Source organism: Salvelinus alpinus, chromosome 2 (assembly GCF_045679555.1).
Source record: "Salvelinus alpinus chromosome 2, SLU_Salpinus.1, whole genome shotgun sequence".
Classification (NCBI taxonomy): domain Eukaryota; kingdom Metazoa; phylum Chordata; class Actinopteri; order Salmoniformes; family Salmonidae; genus Salvelinus; species Salvelinus alpinus.
In genome coordinates this window covers 30,289,967-30,305,942 of record NC_092087.1, presented here as the reverse complement: position 1 = coordinate 30,305,942, position 15,976 = coordinate 30,289,967, and the positions used below count along the sequence as shown (strand labels likewise).

Below are 15,976 nucleotides of genomic sequence, written 5' to 3'. Positions count from 1 at the left end.
GGCTAGTAATTGAGTATCTTACTGACCTAACTTCCCTCTCTGTAGGTGGCCAATGGAGGAGTATTTAAATGTCTGTCTCTGCAGGTGGCTAGTGGAAGAGTATTTTACTAATCTTATATACCCACTTCTCTCTCTGCAGGTGGCCAGTGGAGGAGATGCTACCCAGGGGCAGGTGGAGATCTTCTCCCTGAACAGGCCCACGCCACGCCCAGTGAAGAGCCTCCAGGTGGGGGCCCCAGTGAGGTGTCTGGAGTATGTGCCTGAACCCAGCCCCCCAGAGGAGATGGAGGCTGTGGCCCTCAGGAGCCCTACTGGGGTGGGGAACACCATTTGTCTGGGACTGGACGATGGAAGGTGAGGTCAACACAGCTTTTAGAGAAATTGTCAAATACAATAGTGTAAGTTACATTTAAGTAATGTGGATGGATGCATGGATGGATGATGATACAGAAATATTATTGTATTTATTATTGTTGGTCACCACTATTATCCTACTTACGAAGTCTATTTGTTTTCACAGAGTCATATTCTGTATCACCATGCAGTATAGTATGTTAGGTTAATCTCAAGACTAACAAAATCTGTCAATAGTAGATGGGACGAAGAAATCAGAGTTGATTTCATACACCTCGAATCCTGGTGCTCAACCATTTCTTATTTTCCCATCTACTGTTTATATTTTCAGATGTTACTGCATGTAATGGAGGAATAGTTGAATCTCAGACTGTTACAATCCTGGTGATTACATTACTTTCTAAGAGAAAACAGTCCTCTTGCATCTCATATTGCCAGTTTACTGTAGTTATTTTCCTCTGCAATTTGTTTGTTAATCATTTGGGCACCAGAATAAAATGAAAAGTGTGCAGTTTATTTGTTTATGTTGACTCATTCACTCTATGTGTCCTGAGAGGAGGGAAAATACAAAGTGTAATAGAAGCACAATTTCAGCATTTATTTTTGTGGAACACAATCGACTGTCAACTAGTTAACGTTCTCTTTCGAGAAAGAAATATCTTTTTCCAAAGGTGTGCATTTGTTCATTGTAAATTTAGGAAAAATGTGCATAACAGTCAGTGAAGTTCAGATGGAATCTTAAACACAAGAAAGAGCGAGGGGCTGCACACAGTCAATACAAGGTCCAAAGTGCCCAGTTACATCAAGGTACTCAGTCTTCATAAATGATGTTCATTTATCATGTACAGTGTACATTGTTCCTGCTCCTTTTGCCACCAGAATCCTGGTGTATGGCAGTGTGGACACTGCAGCCCAGTGCCTGTTGACCCTGCGTAATCCTCAGCGCTGCCCTGTCCTGTGCCTCAAACACTCCATCAACTTCCTGTTCGCTGGGCTCAGAGATGGAACCATGATGGTGTATGGACGAAGTAATAGTGGTAAGGTCTTTCCAAGGTCTCCCCCTGTATGTCAGGAAGATAGTCATCAGATTTCAATCCAAAATGACAGAATTGATGAATCATCACATTACTAACATAGCAATTTATTTAATGTTCGCTACATAGAAGTATATGTTTCAAGCCATCACCATTATAGCAAGGAAAGCAATCACAGCACAATTAAAGCAGGAGAATGGAATAATTTTATAATTACGTTACGCCACTAATGCTCTTAGCTAGTAATTTGTATTAATTCAGGTAATCATTTCATTCACTCATTAGCCTACTGTAGCAACAATGTTTAAGCATTGTATTGTATGAAATGTGACATTAAAATTGAATAGTTATTTCGATATTAGACATTATTAACAGGGCTTGTATCTGTAAAAAAGGCTTTTAATTAATCAATCAAATTAGTAGTGCAAATATTAATCTTATTGTTTCCTTGTTTCAATTTGTACATCTTTCAAATTCCCATGCATGTCTCTTTCTTTTGCAGTGAATGCCTCAGTGAGTGTGTGAGAAATATAATTTCTGTCATGCGTTCAGTCTACATGCAGAGACGTGCTATGAGTGATAGGATTTTCAGGGAATCCATCAAGTGGATGCGTTTGCAAAAAGCCAATTAATTTCAGACAAGCAACCTTGGAAAATATTTTAAATACTTAAAATACCTCTTTTCATGCCCATTCTTGGTGATCTTCACTACCAGTTAGTGTAAGGAAATGACTCCTGAAGTCACCATACAGTGGTTGGTGTGCTCATGTTGTGGTCAGACAGGCATATCATAGGGCTAGGAGCACCATCTCAACACTCATTCTCCCAGTAGATCATCACAGCCTGCGGTAGCACAATGGCTTCCCGTTTGCGGTGTGGTGCGTCTTACCTGGCTGTGTCAGTGTGGCTGCCTGCATCCACCCAGCACTCTGCTGTCCTCTCACCTCCAGCCAAGCAGAAAGGATGATTAATTACGCCAGTGTGCTGCGTGCCGATTAAATATTACTATTCATGTTATGTAAAATAAATAAATAATAAAGAGGTAGAAGACAGGGAAAAAGCTCTGAAGTGGAGCGTGGATGGTGCCAGGCAATGTTTGTGCATTCTGCACAGCTGTTAAAGATTGATGCCCCTGGATGGCACACTGCTGCCTGGAAACCATGTCTGCAAGAGTAGGAAAATATCAAGTCTTCACATGGGATTTCTATCAAAATGCATATGAATAGCCTGCCCAGCACATTGTTGCTTAGCGGAAAATCCCAATTTCTTTAGTCATATAAATATAATTCATACTGTTCATAGAGTTGAAGGTCTGGGCTTCAGAAACTTATTTAGAAAATCTTTTGATGGTCTGAAACCGTTTTTGACCATTTTCCAGTGTTTTGCGGTGGTGCGTGTGGTAGAGCTGTGACATGGCCAAGGCTTGTGCATGGGGCTAGGGGGACTTAAAAGAAAGTGAATAAAAAAATGTGGAAGAATGACATTTAGAACACGCCAAGCAATTAACCTGAGGAAGTCAGAAGGCATTGTGAAGCTATTCTGATTTGAAAGGCATGAAATAAACAACTCAAAATGTTAATTAAATGGCTGGGCGCACTTCCTTCTCTAATTTTGCTTCATTAAAGCACCGCAAAGGAAAAGCTTATGTAAGATGCTTCATAATGCACTGCCATGGTAGCTGCAATGGGTGCCCTGTGTTTACAACTCAAAGGAAAAATGTCTGCTTAATTTTCACACCGACGAGCGGAAAAATGAAGTGGCGATAAAGAGGTTAGGAAGCTGATTAAATTGTATGGCAGAGTTATTAGCATTTGGATGTTAAGAATGCCTTATTGTTTAGTCTCAAAGTATAATCCATAGACACTTTGTTTTCATCAAATTGTGATTCACGCTGGTTTTTGTGTGTGTGCGTGTATGTCTGTGTGTGTGAGTGCATGTGTGTGCATTGCGCATGTGCATGCTTAGTTGCACATGCACGTGTGTGAAACAGTAAGTGTAAGTATTTTCTTGTGTTTTCACTTTGGAATATTTGTCTAGAGAACACCAGGGCAAGTTGCTTGAGTGTAAGTAGAAGCAATGTAGTTTAATTGCCTTGCTCAAGGCAACAGCTGCTGAATCACCACACTGCACAGTCAAACGGAAAGTTTCGCACGTATTTTAAACATAATCATAAACTGGCAATAACAAGTCATGATTTTGTTAGCCGTTTTAGCAAAGCTTTGTTTTGTTCTTAGTAAAGTAAGAGTTAAAGGGTTCTGATTCTGAGCATTTGTTGTATTGTCTTCTCAGGTGAGCTGTGGGAGACAGACTCCTGCAGGACTGTGAGTGTGGGCCCAGAGCCTGTTCGAACTCTTCTGGTACTGGAGGACTCTGTGTGGGCCAGCTGTGCCAACTCTGTGACCGTCATCAAGGGCTCCAGCCTTTCCACTCAGGTACAATAGGAGATGCACCAAGTGCTTTATAGTTTGAACAACAGCACACAAATACAAGCCTCTCAAAATGCTCCAGGAAAGCATCTTCACCTCCATCTCGCATCCTTTTCACAACTGCTTAAGAGCAGAGGCTCATGCACAGAATAGTTTCGACAATACACTGTCCTTTCCTTCACCTAAACACACTTTATGTTGGAACTATAAACTATATTGGAACTCAAAACTCCTTGAGTTCTACATTGATACTTTGACCTAAAGTATTTGTGGGGATGTTGGCATCAGAATGTGTTTTCAGGCAGCAGTGGCTCTTTATGCTTGTACACTTTCCTCCCTGTTCAATCCTCTGGAGATCAGAGCTTAGCCAGCTGAGTGACCACGCAAAGGAGACAAGGTTCTGTCTGGCTCGCCCCAGCGTATCCCCTCTGCATGGTGAACAGGCATGTGTGCTTGTGTCGGTGCTGGTTGCACCTCTCTTAGCCTTGTCTTCCTTACTAATGCACACCCTGGAGGGCTAACTTCACCGGGGCTGTGATGCGGAACCGGGATCAGGGAAGCAGTCCTTGCCCCCAGGACTGAGCCATAACTTTAAGAAAGAGCAGCGCTGACAATAAGACTGATCTGTCTTAGGTAAGCGGGCTAGACCGCTAAAGTAGAAGAGGGGAAAGTCTGAGCGATCACGCGGGCGAAGGACAGGGTCGTGATCGCTCAGACTTACCCCTCTTCTACTTTAGCGGTCTAGCCCGCTTACCTAAGTCAGATCAGCCTTATTGTCAGCGCTGCTCTGTCTTTAATTGATGATCCTTAATATAGCCGGTAGTTAACACGAAGGGCTATACTGCAGCCCTGTGGATCTGCATCCATCGCTTCTCCTCCTCCCCCCACTCCTCCTGTGTGTGTGCTTGAAGGGACCCTTGTGTGTGCTCTGCATTATGACAGAGCTCTGGGAATGACCCATGTGCCCTAAAAAAAGAGGCCTGTCATCAGAGCCTAACCAGGCAGGACTGTGTGGATGCAGGGCATGGCATGACATGTCTCCCTCCCTCTACTTCTCTCTAGAAGAGAGGAGGATGCTTACTCCCCCTCCCTCTCCTCCCTGTCCTGCCCATGCCCACTCCCCTCCTTCACCTCCGTGGCTGTGGATTTGCTCCTCCTAAGAACAGACACCTTGTCACCCAGTGTAATGCAGGGCTAATGAGCTGTTCAGGCGGTGGGGCTTTAGCCTGCAGTGATTCTCCCTTCTGCTGATGAAGGACTTGCTGCTGCTGTTTGTGTGACAGAAGTGCTGGGTGGAAGGGGCATATTACCTCTGTCACACTGCTACCACTCTCATGGCTGTAAGCAATGCAGAACTCATCTCGATAATATCAGTGTGCCAATTGGGTGAACAGTTGTTGCCATCAGTTATTTGACACCATCCATTTTAGAAGAGACCTTAGTACCAAATATGTGCTCTGATAGGCTCTCCAGGCAGTATCCAATTTTGTCAAGGCTGGCAGTAATGCAGCCCTGTAAACAGATCTCACTTCCACTAACCTCTTCTATTCAATTACCCTACCAGTTAATGCATTATTACTGTAGTTATGGCATTGTTTTACGTTTGGCCTCACTGGGATACAGGGGACAGATCAAATTGAAAGCAGTCAGATAATGACTTATCCAGTGAAACATATGCTAGACAAGGTGTCATGATGACAGGGTGTCAACCAATAATTAGCCTGTTAATTAACAATTTGTCTGTTCATGCCAAAATCACTGATTTAAACCCCTCCCCCATGATTCTCTAATGGTTTACTGACATTTTCAATGCTCTTTTAATTTGATATATTTTTTAACTTTATTTGCATTTAGTTAGTCAATTCTTTGAAATAGGGCTCTTTGAACTTAAATATTTTATAGAATTTAATGGTTGCACTTGAAAATGGAAGGGATGCGATTTCCTCTCTTCCTAGGCGGAGCAGAGCAGGCACCTTCAGCCACGGAGTCAATTAAAAGAGAAAACACATCAAAGGGTTCTCTTCTCTCCCCACTCTCAAACAAAGGAGGTCCCTCTGGCAAGGGCACACAAACAGGTGGTAATCCCCGTCCTCCGGTGCACAGGGGGGAGCACCCCTCCTCAGCCCTCTCCCTGACTAATCTCTCATCCCCGGACTCATGAACCGAGAGTGATAGGAGCGGGGAGACGATGCCAGAGCCAGCCCCTGTCATGGTGCAGACCTCGGGGGGTAGCATGCCTAACTATGATAAGGCGCGCTGCTCTTCCTCAGCTACTCATTAAGAATGTGTGCCTGAAACGCCTCCTCTTTTGCTGTGGTCTTGAGAAAGTGGAGGGTGGGAGGAAGATGTATACTGACACAGTAGAAAATATGCCCCTGTCTGTGAAACATTGGTGCAGTTCATTACAATCTCAAGAGAGACACGTTATAGCCTTTTCTGGGTTGGTGCCGGGTTGTTAATCTCCAGTCATCTGGCCTACTTGGGTTTCGTGATAGAGCTCTAAAGAGGGGTACTCAAACCTACGCTCAGGCATTCTACTAGTCTTTTGTTAACAAGTAATATCCGAATGTAATTTGTTAATGGTGTTCATGTGTAATTCACTTTTTATGATTATGTCTAAGCACATTAGCAGTGTTGTCCATGGATACAGTGAACTAGAACTCCTGGAGAGGGGTTCTTATGACATGGATGCACAATACTTTATGTAGTGTGCGTATGTTTGTGTGTGCGTATGGGTGGGTGGGTGGGTGGTTTATGCATTTGTTAAATGAAGTCATACTGTAGATCTAGGATATTATAACTTCATTATGGATTGGATGTCTACGTACAGAGACATACATTTAACAATGTGCAGAGCAATGGTAAAGAAGCAATTACAGACAGTAACATCACACTTTATATGGTAATCAGTTATCCATAGGAACATATTATAGATTTCCAGATTTCTGTAAGAACCCCCCCACCCCGGACTGGACCCAAGTACCTCAGTAGTTTTTCCCATTATCATCATATCTGACAGCAGAGAAAGCCATCCCAGACAAAATCCTGGCTCAAATCTTTTCATATCTCATCCTGACAAGGCATATCACATCTGTTTTGTTGCATTTAGACCAAGATGTCTGCATGTAACATTGATCGGATTCATAAAAAACTCAGATCTACAGTATATTTCATTTAAAAGACCAATGTAAACTGGGTCTAAATGGGGCTATACTGTTTATTTAACTACATGTTCTGTGTAAGCATTTGCTTGGCATCTCTATGCCTATTCTCTATGCCTAAGTCCCATCTCTACTATAGTTTCCATGGTTATTCACTGCTTCTCTCCTTCTCTCTTCCAGAGGTTTGAGGTGCACCCAGAACCCATGGTGAGCGTGGCCCATATGGTGCGGGCTGGAGGAGGAGTCTGGATGGCCTTTAGTGAGGGCTCTTCTATTCGCCTGTTCCACACTGAGACACTGGAGCATCTGCAGGAAATCAATATCTCCACACGAGTATCTTTGCACAACCCAGGTACAGTACAAAACTCCTACACTCAGTTTGCTATAGGGATTCGTCTTGACCTCCTCATTCCGGGCGTCAACGTTTTCTTTCGGTTTATACAGTAGAGTCAACTCCACAAGTCTTTGCTAGGGTTCTGTCACACAATCTATTTTGTCATGAGCCTGACCTGCTGTATTAGTGGGGTTAGGAGGAAAACATATGGCATACATGAGTTCGTTTTTGGGGGCCCTCATTGTACAAGAGCAATGAGATGGCACCAATTAAGCCACGCAGATGCTGCACTCCTCGCTGGAATGATACTCTGGTCTTGTCTTGCTGGAGCTGCTCCTTTGGTCCTGCACTCCGGGACTGACCTGAATAAGTAGCCATCTAAAGACCCTGCGAAGCCCCGATGGAGCCATAGGGTGAGAGGCAGGAATTCATAAAAGTACAATCATTGATGAGCTGTTACAATGCTGCCAGACAAAGGTTTTCATTGCACGAGTTGCCATGGAAGCACTCGTCTTTCCTTCAACATCCCGGCAACACTTGTATCGTGCCAGTTTTGTTTTGTTTTTATCTGCATCTCTATTTTCTTTTTTCTCTCTCTCACACTTTCTCTCTTATCTGTCTCCCTTTTATTTTACCTCTCACTGCAACCCCTTTAAGATGCTGTATACATTCTCCTCACTCTCCATCTTCCTTCATGATGAATGAAATATGTATCAACCAATCCAGGTATTTCCAGTGTTAGTATGGGGGAGTCAGGGTAAACATGTCGGACTGGCTGAAACAGAAATGAGCCTGTTTCAGGGTGGTCCTTCCACATATTTATCAATTTGATTCAATATCAGCCCAGGTACCTATGGCCCAGGGAGCCATTTCAGCCTAAAATCCTGGGGCCTCAACTCAGTCAAGCCTGTGCTCCCTTTCTCCTAATTCTGTCTGGATTTATTCAGTTTGATATTCTGAACGTTAAAATGACTGAGGATCAGAGTCAGACAGAACTCACAGTGCACCAAATCAAGCTTCAGCAGCCGGACGCAGGGAGTTACTGTCAACAGGTCCACTGTTGTTGCCCTCTTTCATTAGTTGGATGGAGAAGGAAAGAACAAAAAGAGACATGGTTCAGAAAGCCCAAACTTGTCTTTCTCAGGTCAATGTTTATTTTTGTTAGGAATGTCTTCTTCTTCAAGTGCCTATCGGTCAAGATGTCTAGACTTTATATAGTTCGGTGACCCAAAGGTCATTTCCTCCCTACTCCAGCACTTCCTGATGAAATATGCAGGATGTTTGAGAATGAGAGAGGGAGGCAGGTTGGCCTCAGGGGATGTTAGGAGACAGGGCACGAAGGGGGTTAGGGGGGCTAGGATGAGGGGTGGTTTGAGGGCTCCTGCTTACTTTCTCTTCTGCTGTGCTCATGGGTAAAGGAGCACCCGGTTCCTCTGGATACACATGAAACATGGAATACTGATACAGTTATTACAGATCAATGCTCTTCCATTCCCATCTGTCTCTCCCTTCATTTTGATAGGACAAGAATTAATGATCTACTCCCCAAATCCTCGCCCTTTAATGTGCTGCTCCTCATCGGGGGGGGGGGGGGGGGGGTTCTGTCTGATGCAGTAAACAGCTGGGAATTTTCTAAAGCCGAGAAGAAAAACCTGTGTCTTTTGCTAATGGATTTAAGTCATTTTCTATGAAAAAAAAAAGTAATTCAAAAGGTCCTTCAAAAGCGACATAGTTATCTTTACAGACTTCGTTTTAGCACGGAAAACAGCTCCTTAGATCAGCCCACTGAAGACCTCTGCATTACTGTAAAAATTGGAGGTGGAGGATTGCTTAAATACCTCCCTAATCTCCTGTCTTTGTCATTATCCTCTTTCATTGCTGTTCCTAGACGATGCCTGGCTGGCGCCTACATGCTCTTACTTAACTTGACAGTTCATGTTAAAGAAACATTCCACCCAAAAACAATCTTTTTGCATATGATGCAAAATGCAGCATCATATGATACAAAATGTATCATACCGGCTGTATTTATGTATTTTGAAGACTTGATTGCTGACATGCAAAACATTTTGGGACTATTTCAACAATGGACTAATGAAACAAATACCAAAATATCATTTTTTGGGTGGAGTTTTCCTTTAACCCTGGAGTGGGTGGTCATGTCAACCGCTGCCCCTCTGATGTAGCTCTTTGTGACATAGACTAGAAATAGACACAATCTCTATCTAAGCAGTCAACTGACATTTACAGTGCATTCGGAAAGTATTCAGACCCTTTGACTTTTTCCACATTGTTACGTTACAGCCTTATCATAAAATGGATTCAAATGTTTTTTCCCCCTCATCAATCTACACACAATACTCCATAATGACAAAACAAAAACAGGTTTTTAGAAATTTTGGCTAATTTATATATTTTTTTAAACGGAAATATCACAAATACATAAGTATTCAGACCCTTTACTCAGTACTTTGTTGAAGTACCTTTGGCAGCGATTACAGCCTAGAGTCTTCTTGGGTATGATGTTACAAGCTTGGCATACCTGTATTTGGGGAGTTTCTCAAATTCTTCTCTACAGATCCTCTCAAGCTCTGTCAGGTTGGATGGGGAGCGTCGCTACACACCTATTTTCAGGTCTCTCCAGAGATGTTCGATCGGGTTCAAGTCCGGGGTCTGGCTGGGCCACTCAAGAACATTCAGAGACTTGTCCCAAAGCCACTCCTGTGTTGTCTTGGCTGTTGTCTTAATGTCATTGTCCTGTTGGAAGATGAACCTTGGCCCCCGTCTGAGGTCTTGAGCGCTCTGGAGCTGGTTTTCATCAAGGATCTCTCTGTAATTTGCTCCGTTCATCTTTCCCTCAATTCTGACTATTCTCCCAGTCCCTGCTGCTGAAAAACATCCTCACAGCATGATCCTGCCACCACCAGGCATCACCGTAGGGATGGTGCAGGTTTCCTCTAGACGTGACGCTTGGCATTCAGGCCAAAGAGTTCAATATTGATTTCAACAGAACAGAGAATCTTGTTTCTCATGGTCTGAAAGTCCTTTAGGTGACTTTTAGCAAACTCCAAGTGGGCTGTCATGTGCCTTTTACTGAGGAGTTGCTTCCATCTGGCCACTCTACCATAAAGGCCTGATTGGTGGAGTGCTGCAGAGATGGTTGTCCTTTTGGAAGGTTCTCCCATTTCCACAGATGAACTTTGGAGCTCTGTCAGAGTGACCACCAATTGCTCTGTTTGGCCGGGCAGCCAGCTCTAGGAGGAGTCTTGTTGGTTCCAAACTTCTTGCATTTAAGAAAGATAGCGGCCACTGTGTTCTTTGCTGCAGAAATATTTTGGTACCCAATTCCTTCCATGAGGCCATGGCTTGGTTTTTGCTCTGACATGCACTATCAACTTTGGGGACTTTAAATAGACCGGTGTGTGCCTTTCCAAATCATGTTCAATCAATTGAATTTACCACAGGTGGACTCCAATCAAGTTGTAGAAACATCTCAAGGATGATCAATGGAAACAGGATGCACCTGAGCTCAATTTTGAGTCTCATAGCAAATTGTTTGAATACTTATGTAAATAATGTATTTCTGTTTTTTTATTTGTAATAAATGTGCAAATATTTCTAAAAACCTGTTTTCACTTTGTCATTATGGCGTATTGTGTGTAGATTGATGAAGATTCATTTTTTTTTTGTTGTCAATTTTAGAATAAGGATGTAACGTAACAAAATGTGGAAAAAGCCAAGGGGTCTGAATACATTGCGAATGAACTGTACAAGATTGAATTCTTCACTGTGCCTTTAACTCTGTCCTGATCCTCTGAGATCTTTTTCCTAAATACCTCGCTCTCTGCAGAAGCTTAACATGCACCTCAGCGATGCTGCCTCAACTCCCTCCTTGCACAGTGCCGCCGTTGCTTCCAAACATGGGCTGTGTTCATGCATGATGAAATTAATCAATTAAGGCGCTCTCTAAGCACTCATGCGAATCACACGTCATAATCTGAGCGTGACACAGAACAACCATGTAAATGCAGCTCTATATGTAAATTAGCATTCTCTCAGTAGCGATCACGACTGATGTTGTAATTCAATTAGATGGTTGCCGTGGATATTAAGTGAAACTCTACATATCAGGACCACAAGAGCCAATAAGCCAATGACAGGGACCAGAAAACCATAAACATCATGTATTGGCTCCTATTTTGTGTGTAATTTCACAATTATACCGTTTACATATACAGTTGAAGTCGGAAGTTTACATACACCTTAGCCAAATACATTTAAACTTTTTCACAATTCCTGACAATACTAGTAAAAATTCCCTGTCTTAGGTCAGTTAGGATCACCACTTTATTTTAAGAATGTGAAATGTCAGAATAATAGTAGAGAGAATGATTTATTTCAGCTTTTATTTCTTTCATCACATTCCCAGTGGGTCAGAAGTTTACATACACTCAATTAGTATTTGGTAGCATTGCCTTTAACAAAATATTATTGGAGTGGTTGAAAAACGAGTTTTAATGATTCCAACCTAAGTGTAAATAAACTTCCGACTTCAACTGTATAGTGATAACTAACACCTATTGTACTGAAACAAAGAAAGTGCATGCAAACACAACAGCACAACACAGCATGCATAACTGTGTACTGTTGAATGATACTAATAACTGACGTGATGTAAACATACTGTATGTGGTGCCAGAAAAAATAATGTGGTTTTATCAACAATAACCGTAACATGAGTTATTGTTTCATTTCCATAATGCTATGAATACAGTACTTAACAAAACTCTCATGTTTCCCTATTCCTATGTTGTAGGCCAGAAGAGCATGCGTGTCACCAGCCTGCTCATCTGCCAGGGGCTTCTGTGGGTGGGGACTGCCCAGGGAGTCATCATCACCCTGCCCGTGCCCAAACTGGAGGGCATTCCCAAAATAACAGGTACAGATGAGGGGAGGAGGATATTAAGGTTTTCACTATGACAAATTATCCATTATCAAAATGGAAATACTAATTGCTTCTGGGGATATGTATGTCAACATTGTGCTTTTCTGGTTGTGTCTCTGTCCTGCAGGAAAGGGGATGACCTCTCTGAATGCCCACTGTGGTCCGGTGGACTTCCTGGTGGCCACATCCAGCACCCTGTCCGCAGAGCTGCTGAAGAGGGACTCTGTGGGGGATGGACCCGACTCTGCCTGCGGAGGGGAGGACCGCAGTGACTCCTCCTCCCAGGAGTCTCTTCAGCAGGCAGGCTGCTCCCAGGGGGAGGGGCGGGGCAAGGGGCGGGGTGTGCTGCTACAGTACAGGCTACGCTCCACGTCGGGGTTGCCGGGGCGAGCACTGACGGCACGGGGCGACGAGGCGTCTGACTCCTCTCTTGAATCTCTGGAACAAAGACTGGAGGACGGCTCCATCTATGAGCTCAGTGACGACCCCGAGATGTGGGTGCGGGGGCGCCCCTGTGAGCGAGACAGGGGGCGTAGGGACAGGGTGACCTCGGCCGCGGTCATATCCGGTGGCAGGGGCTTCCAAAGACTGAGGGAAGGGACAGCAGAGCGCACGGGTGTGGAGTCTTCAGAAACAACCCTGATGGTATGGCAACTGCCACTAACTGTGTGACCTGGACATCAACATTCAGGCAGTGTAGAGTGGAGAAACAGCTCTTTACCCCAGCCCCGAATCTTCTCCATTCCATAATGACAGGAACTTGAACCATGTGAGAGAAGTGTATTAGTGCTGGCCAGGCTGATGGCTCCTTGTGTGGGTTCAGGAACTCCTGCATGTTCCATCTGAGGAGACCTGCTGGTGGCCTGTGAGGCATGGGGCACTGCCATCCCATTGGTGGCTTTGTGTGTATTCTCTTCCTAAACCACAGGCCCAGGGCATTTCTTGTGACAGCTTAAACTGGTGCTCTCCCCACCTTGCCAAAATGGATATCCCGAAATCAAGCGTCATTAGACTGACTGTGCTCACCTCACACACATTTCTCTCCCACAGTTGACAGCATTCCTCTGTAACAATGGACCACATTCCTTTGAGAGCGACTGTTTGTTGAATTTACCATGCTGCAGTGCTGGAGATGGACATCTTTTATCTGATCCTTTGGGAGAGAACCCATCAGTTTAGAGCTGAGAAACTACTGTTGGTTTACGAAGGACTTATTTAGTTCTGTTAGTTCAGTAAGCCTCGTGCTCACTCCCTGGCAATGTGAAATATGTGAAATGTCTGTCATAGTGTGTCATAGTGCTTCTAGGAAATTAAAGTGTGTTAGACACTGACTGTGGGTCCTTAATCGTCTGATGTTTTACAGTATACTGCATAAATAGATGGGTTAACTGAGGTATCATTGACAAGGAGGATTCCTGAGAGGGAATAGAAGGCAATGTCTCAGATGTGTCCTGGTCTACCGCAGTTTAGAGGTTTTAACTTTAAATGTTCCTACTCGAATTACTGCAAAATGCAAAACAGATACCATACTGTAGATCTTTATTGTCGATGACGAAGGTATTGTACATTGTTAATTTTAAGTTAGTTAAAGCAAACACATAGGCTCACAATTATTTAACCTTTGTTACACATCAAAAGGCCTACTGAATTAACTACAAAATACAACAACAACTGCAGCCACCAAGACATCATTAGTGGCTGTGTATAGGCAATCGGAAGGGAGAATGCTTCATATGGGGTTGTGTGGCAATTTAACACACACAAACCTTTGATAAATCTAGTAGCATTTCTGTCTCCTTTCCTTTACTTCCTTTGTGAAGCCATTGCCATCGGTGGTCTGGTGTGCTAACAGAGACATGGTATTATCCTGCCCTGTTCCTGTTTCTATTCTTCCACAATGGAAAAGACCTTTGACAACATCTTTGAAAAGTGTTCATTTACAAATTAATTGAGATGTTTGGCTATGAATGCATGGCATTGAAGTGTTCTTTTAAATTGCCTGTGCTGCTGGATGGAAGTGATGGTTGATTACATATTTTGTCACGACTTCTGTAGAATCTGCTAATAATTCCAGTTACATCTCCACATCTGAGTACTCTATTTCATCCCAGTTGAAGGCCATGCTTTCTAAGGTTTTGAAACATTCTTTGTTATTTTACTTAATCTCCCCGGCATTGACAGACAGCAGCTTTTCAATAGAAAACACAACTCAATACAGAGCGTTGAGGTGTTTCTATCCAAACGTACACATGAGAGAAGCTGTTTAAAGCATACTGTAGAAAACCACAGGACCTATTTAGTGTTTCTATGATAATACTATTCCACAACACTTTTCTGGAGGTCACCAACAAGTCAAGGTTATTTGGATGTAGCCAGAGGGTACATGAGTGTATGATTGAGTAACCTTTATGTAGTATAGATTATTCATCCACAAACACTACCTGTATGTACAACAATTGTTTCAGTGGTTTGCCTTTCCCACTGCTGGGGTGTTTGTTCAGATGTTATTGCACCCTATATCTTAGTGCGTTTCCATTCTCTCATCCTTTCTCATCCATTCACACCCATTATTATTTGATCTATTCAAACTCCTAAATGGAGAGTGTCCATTATAACTTCACACTCATACCGACCATACTGTCTGTTCTTATAAAAACTATTTGTGCAGCTTCTCGAAGCTTCCCATAATTCAACTTTCATTCACATAACTGAAAATAATGTGCACTTATAATACTATAGACTTCGACACCCCTGTGGTAGAGGAGGAGGCTTGTGATGAGTCGGCTGGTTTAACTTTTGATTATGATTAAATAATTATGTGACTCAGTTGTGTACGTTGATAGAGTGAGAAGTCTTTAACATTAGATTATTAATGTTAAGTTACATTGCACATATAAAACATTGCTTTACTCCATTACATGTCAATTACAATGTCCTATTGGTACGTTAATAAATAGATGCTTACATACTGTACTGTAAAAGTGTTTCATAATTCATGTGTAATATGTCAATGTTAAATAAATACTTCATAGTGATAACATGATTCTAATCATCTTTTGTGGGACACAAATTAAGGTTGGTGTGTTGATTTGAAGATTTACAAGTCTGAACCAGTTCAATGACCCACAAGCCATAGAATATGTCTACATTTTGACCCATTTTGTGAAGCCTAATAAGAGTCTGTCTGTTAGAGGCCACTGTATCCAATCCCGTGGCTCATCCGATTTGGAACCAGACTTCACATTTCTGTTCGTACAGCCCATAGCAGTATGGTCCAGCCCAGTATGTTGGATAATTGGACCTGGTGTGGCCCTCTGTGCTCAGTCTGCCCATATGTCTCCACACCTAGGGTTGCAAAGGGAGTGTATATTACTGGAAACTTTCTAAATTTACCAGTAAACTACCAGAATTGTATGTAATCACAAGACATCTAGTGGCCCGTTTGGGTACTTCAGATTATCACAGGCATCTGTAATTACCTCTGGCCCTCTTATCACATAACATATATTAAATGATTAAAAAAAGGAAGTGGCTCCTAATCTGCGACAGGAGCTTTAATTTCTGAGGCTCCATATCCAGTGCGCAAATTCTCCCAGTATGTCACAGTAATTTGGGACATCACTCTTTTTCTCATGCTGGAACTGGATTAGATACATACCGGTAGTTAAATCCAAGTTAAATGCCACAAAGGTGATATTCACAATATCACTAAACAAAAGACA

General features: G+C 42.9%; 1 protein-coding gene across 5 annotated transcripts in view; it reads left to right on the top strand.

Annotated features, from left to right (window-relative positions):
* The window catches only part of LOC139558736 (rho guanine nucleotide exchange factor 10-like protein), a 121,426-nt gene extending 106,134 nt beyond the window's left edge, over positions 1-15,292 (top strand). For all 5 annotated transcript variants that reach the window (XM_071374149.1, XM_071374122.1, XM_071374141.1 and 2 more), the window contains 6 exons: positions 140-354; positions 1,234-1,391; positions 3,678-3,820; positions 7,156-7,327; positions 12,126-12,248; positions 12,382-15,292. In XM_071374149.1, the coding sequence (XP_071230250.1) occupies positions 140-354; positions 1,234-1,391; positions 3,678-3,820; positions 7,156-7,327; positions 12,126-12,248; positions 12,382-12,926 (1,356 nt within the window). In that variant the 3' untranslated portion in view covers positions 12,927-15,292. The remainder of the gene's footprint in view (positions 1-139; positions 355-1,233; positions 1,392-3,677; positions 3,821-7,155; positions 7,328-12,125; positions 12,249-12,381) is intronic.
* The last annotated feature ends 684 nt before the right edge of the window (positions 15,293-15,976 follow it).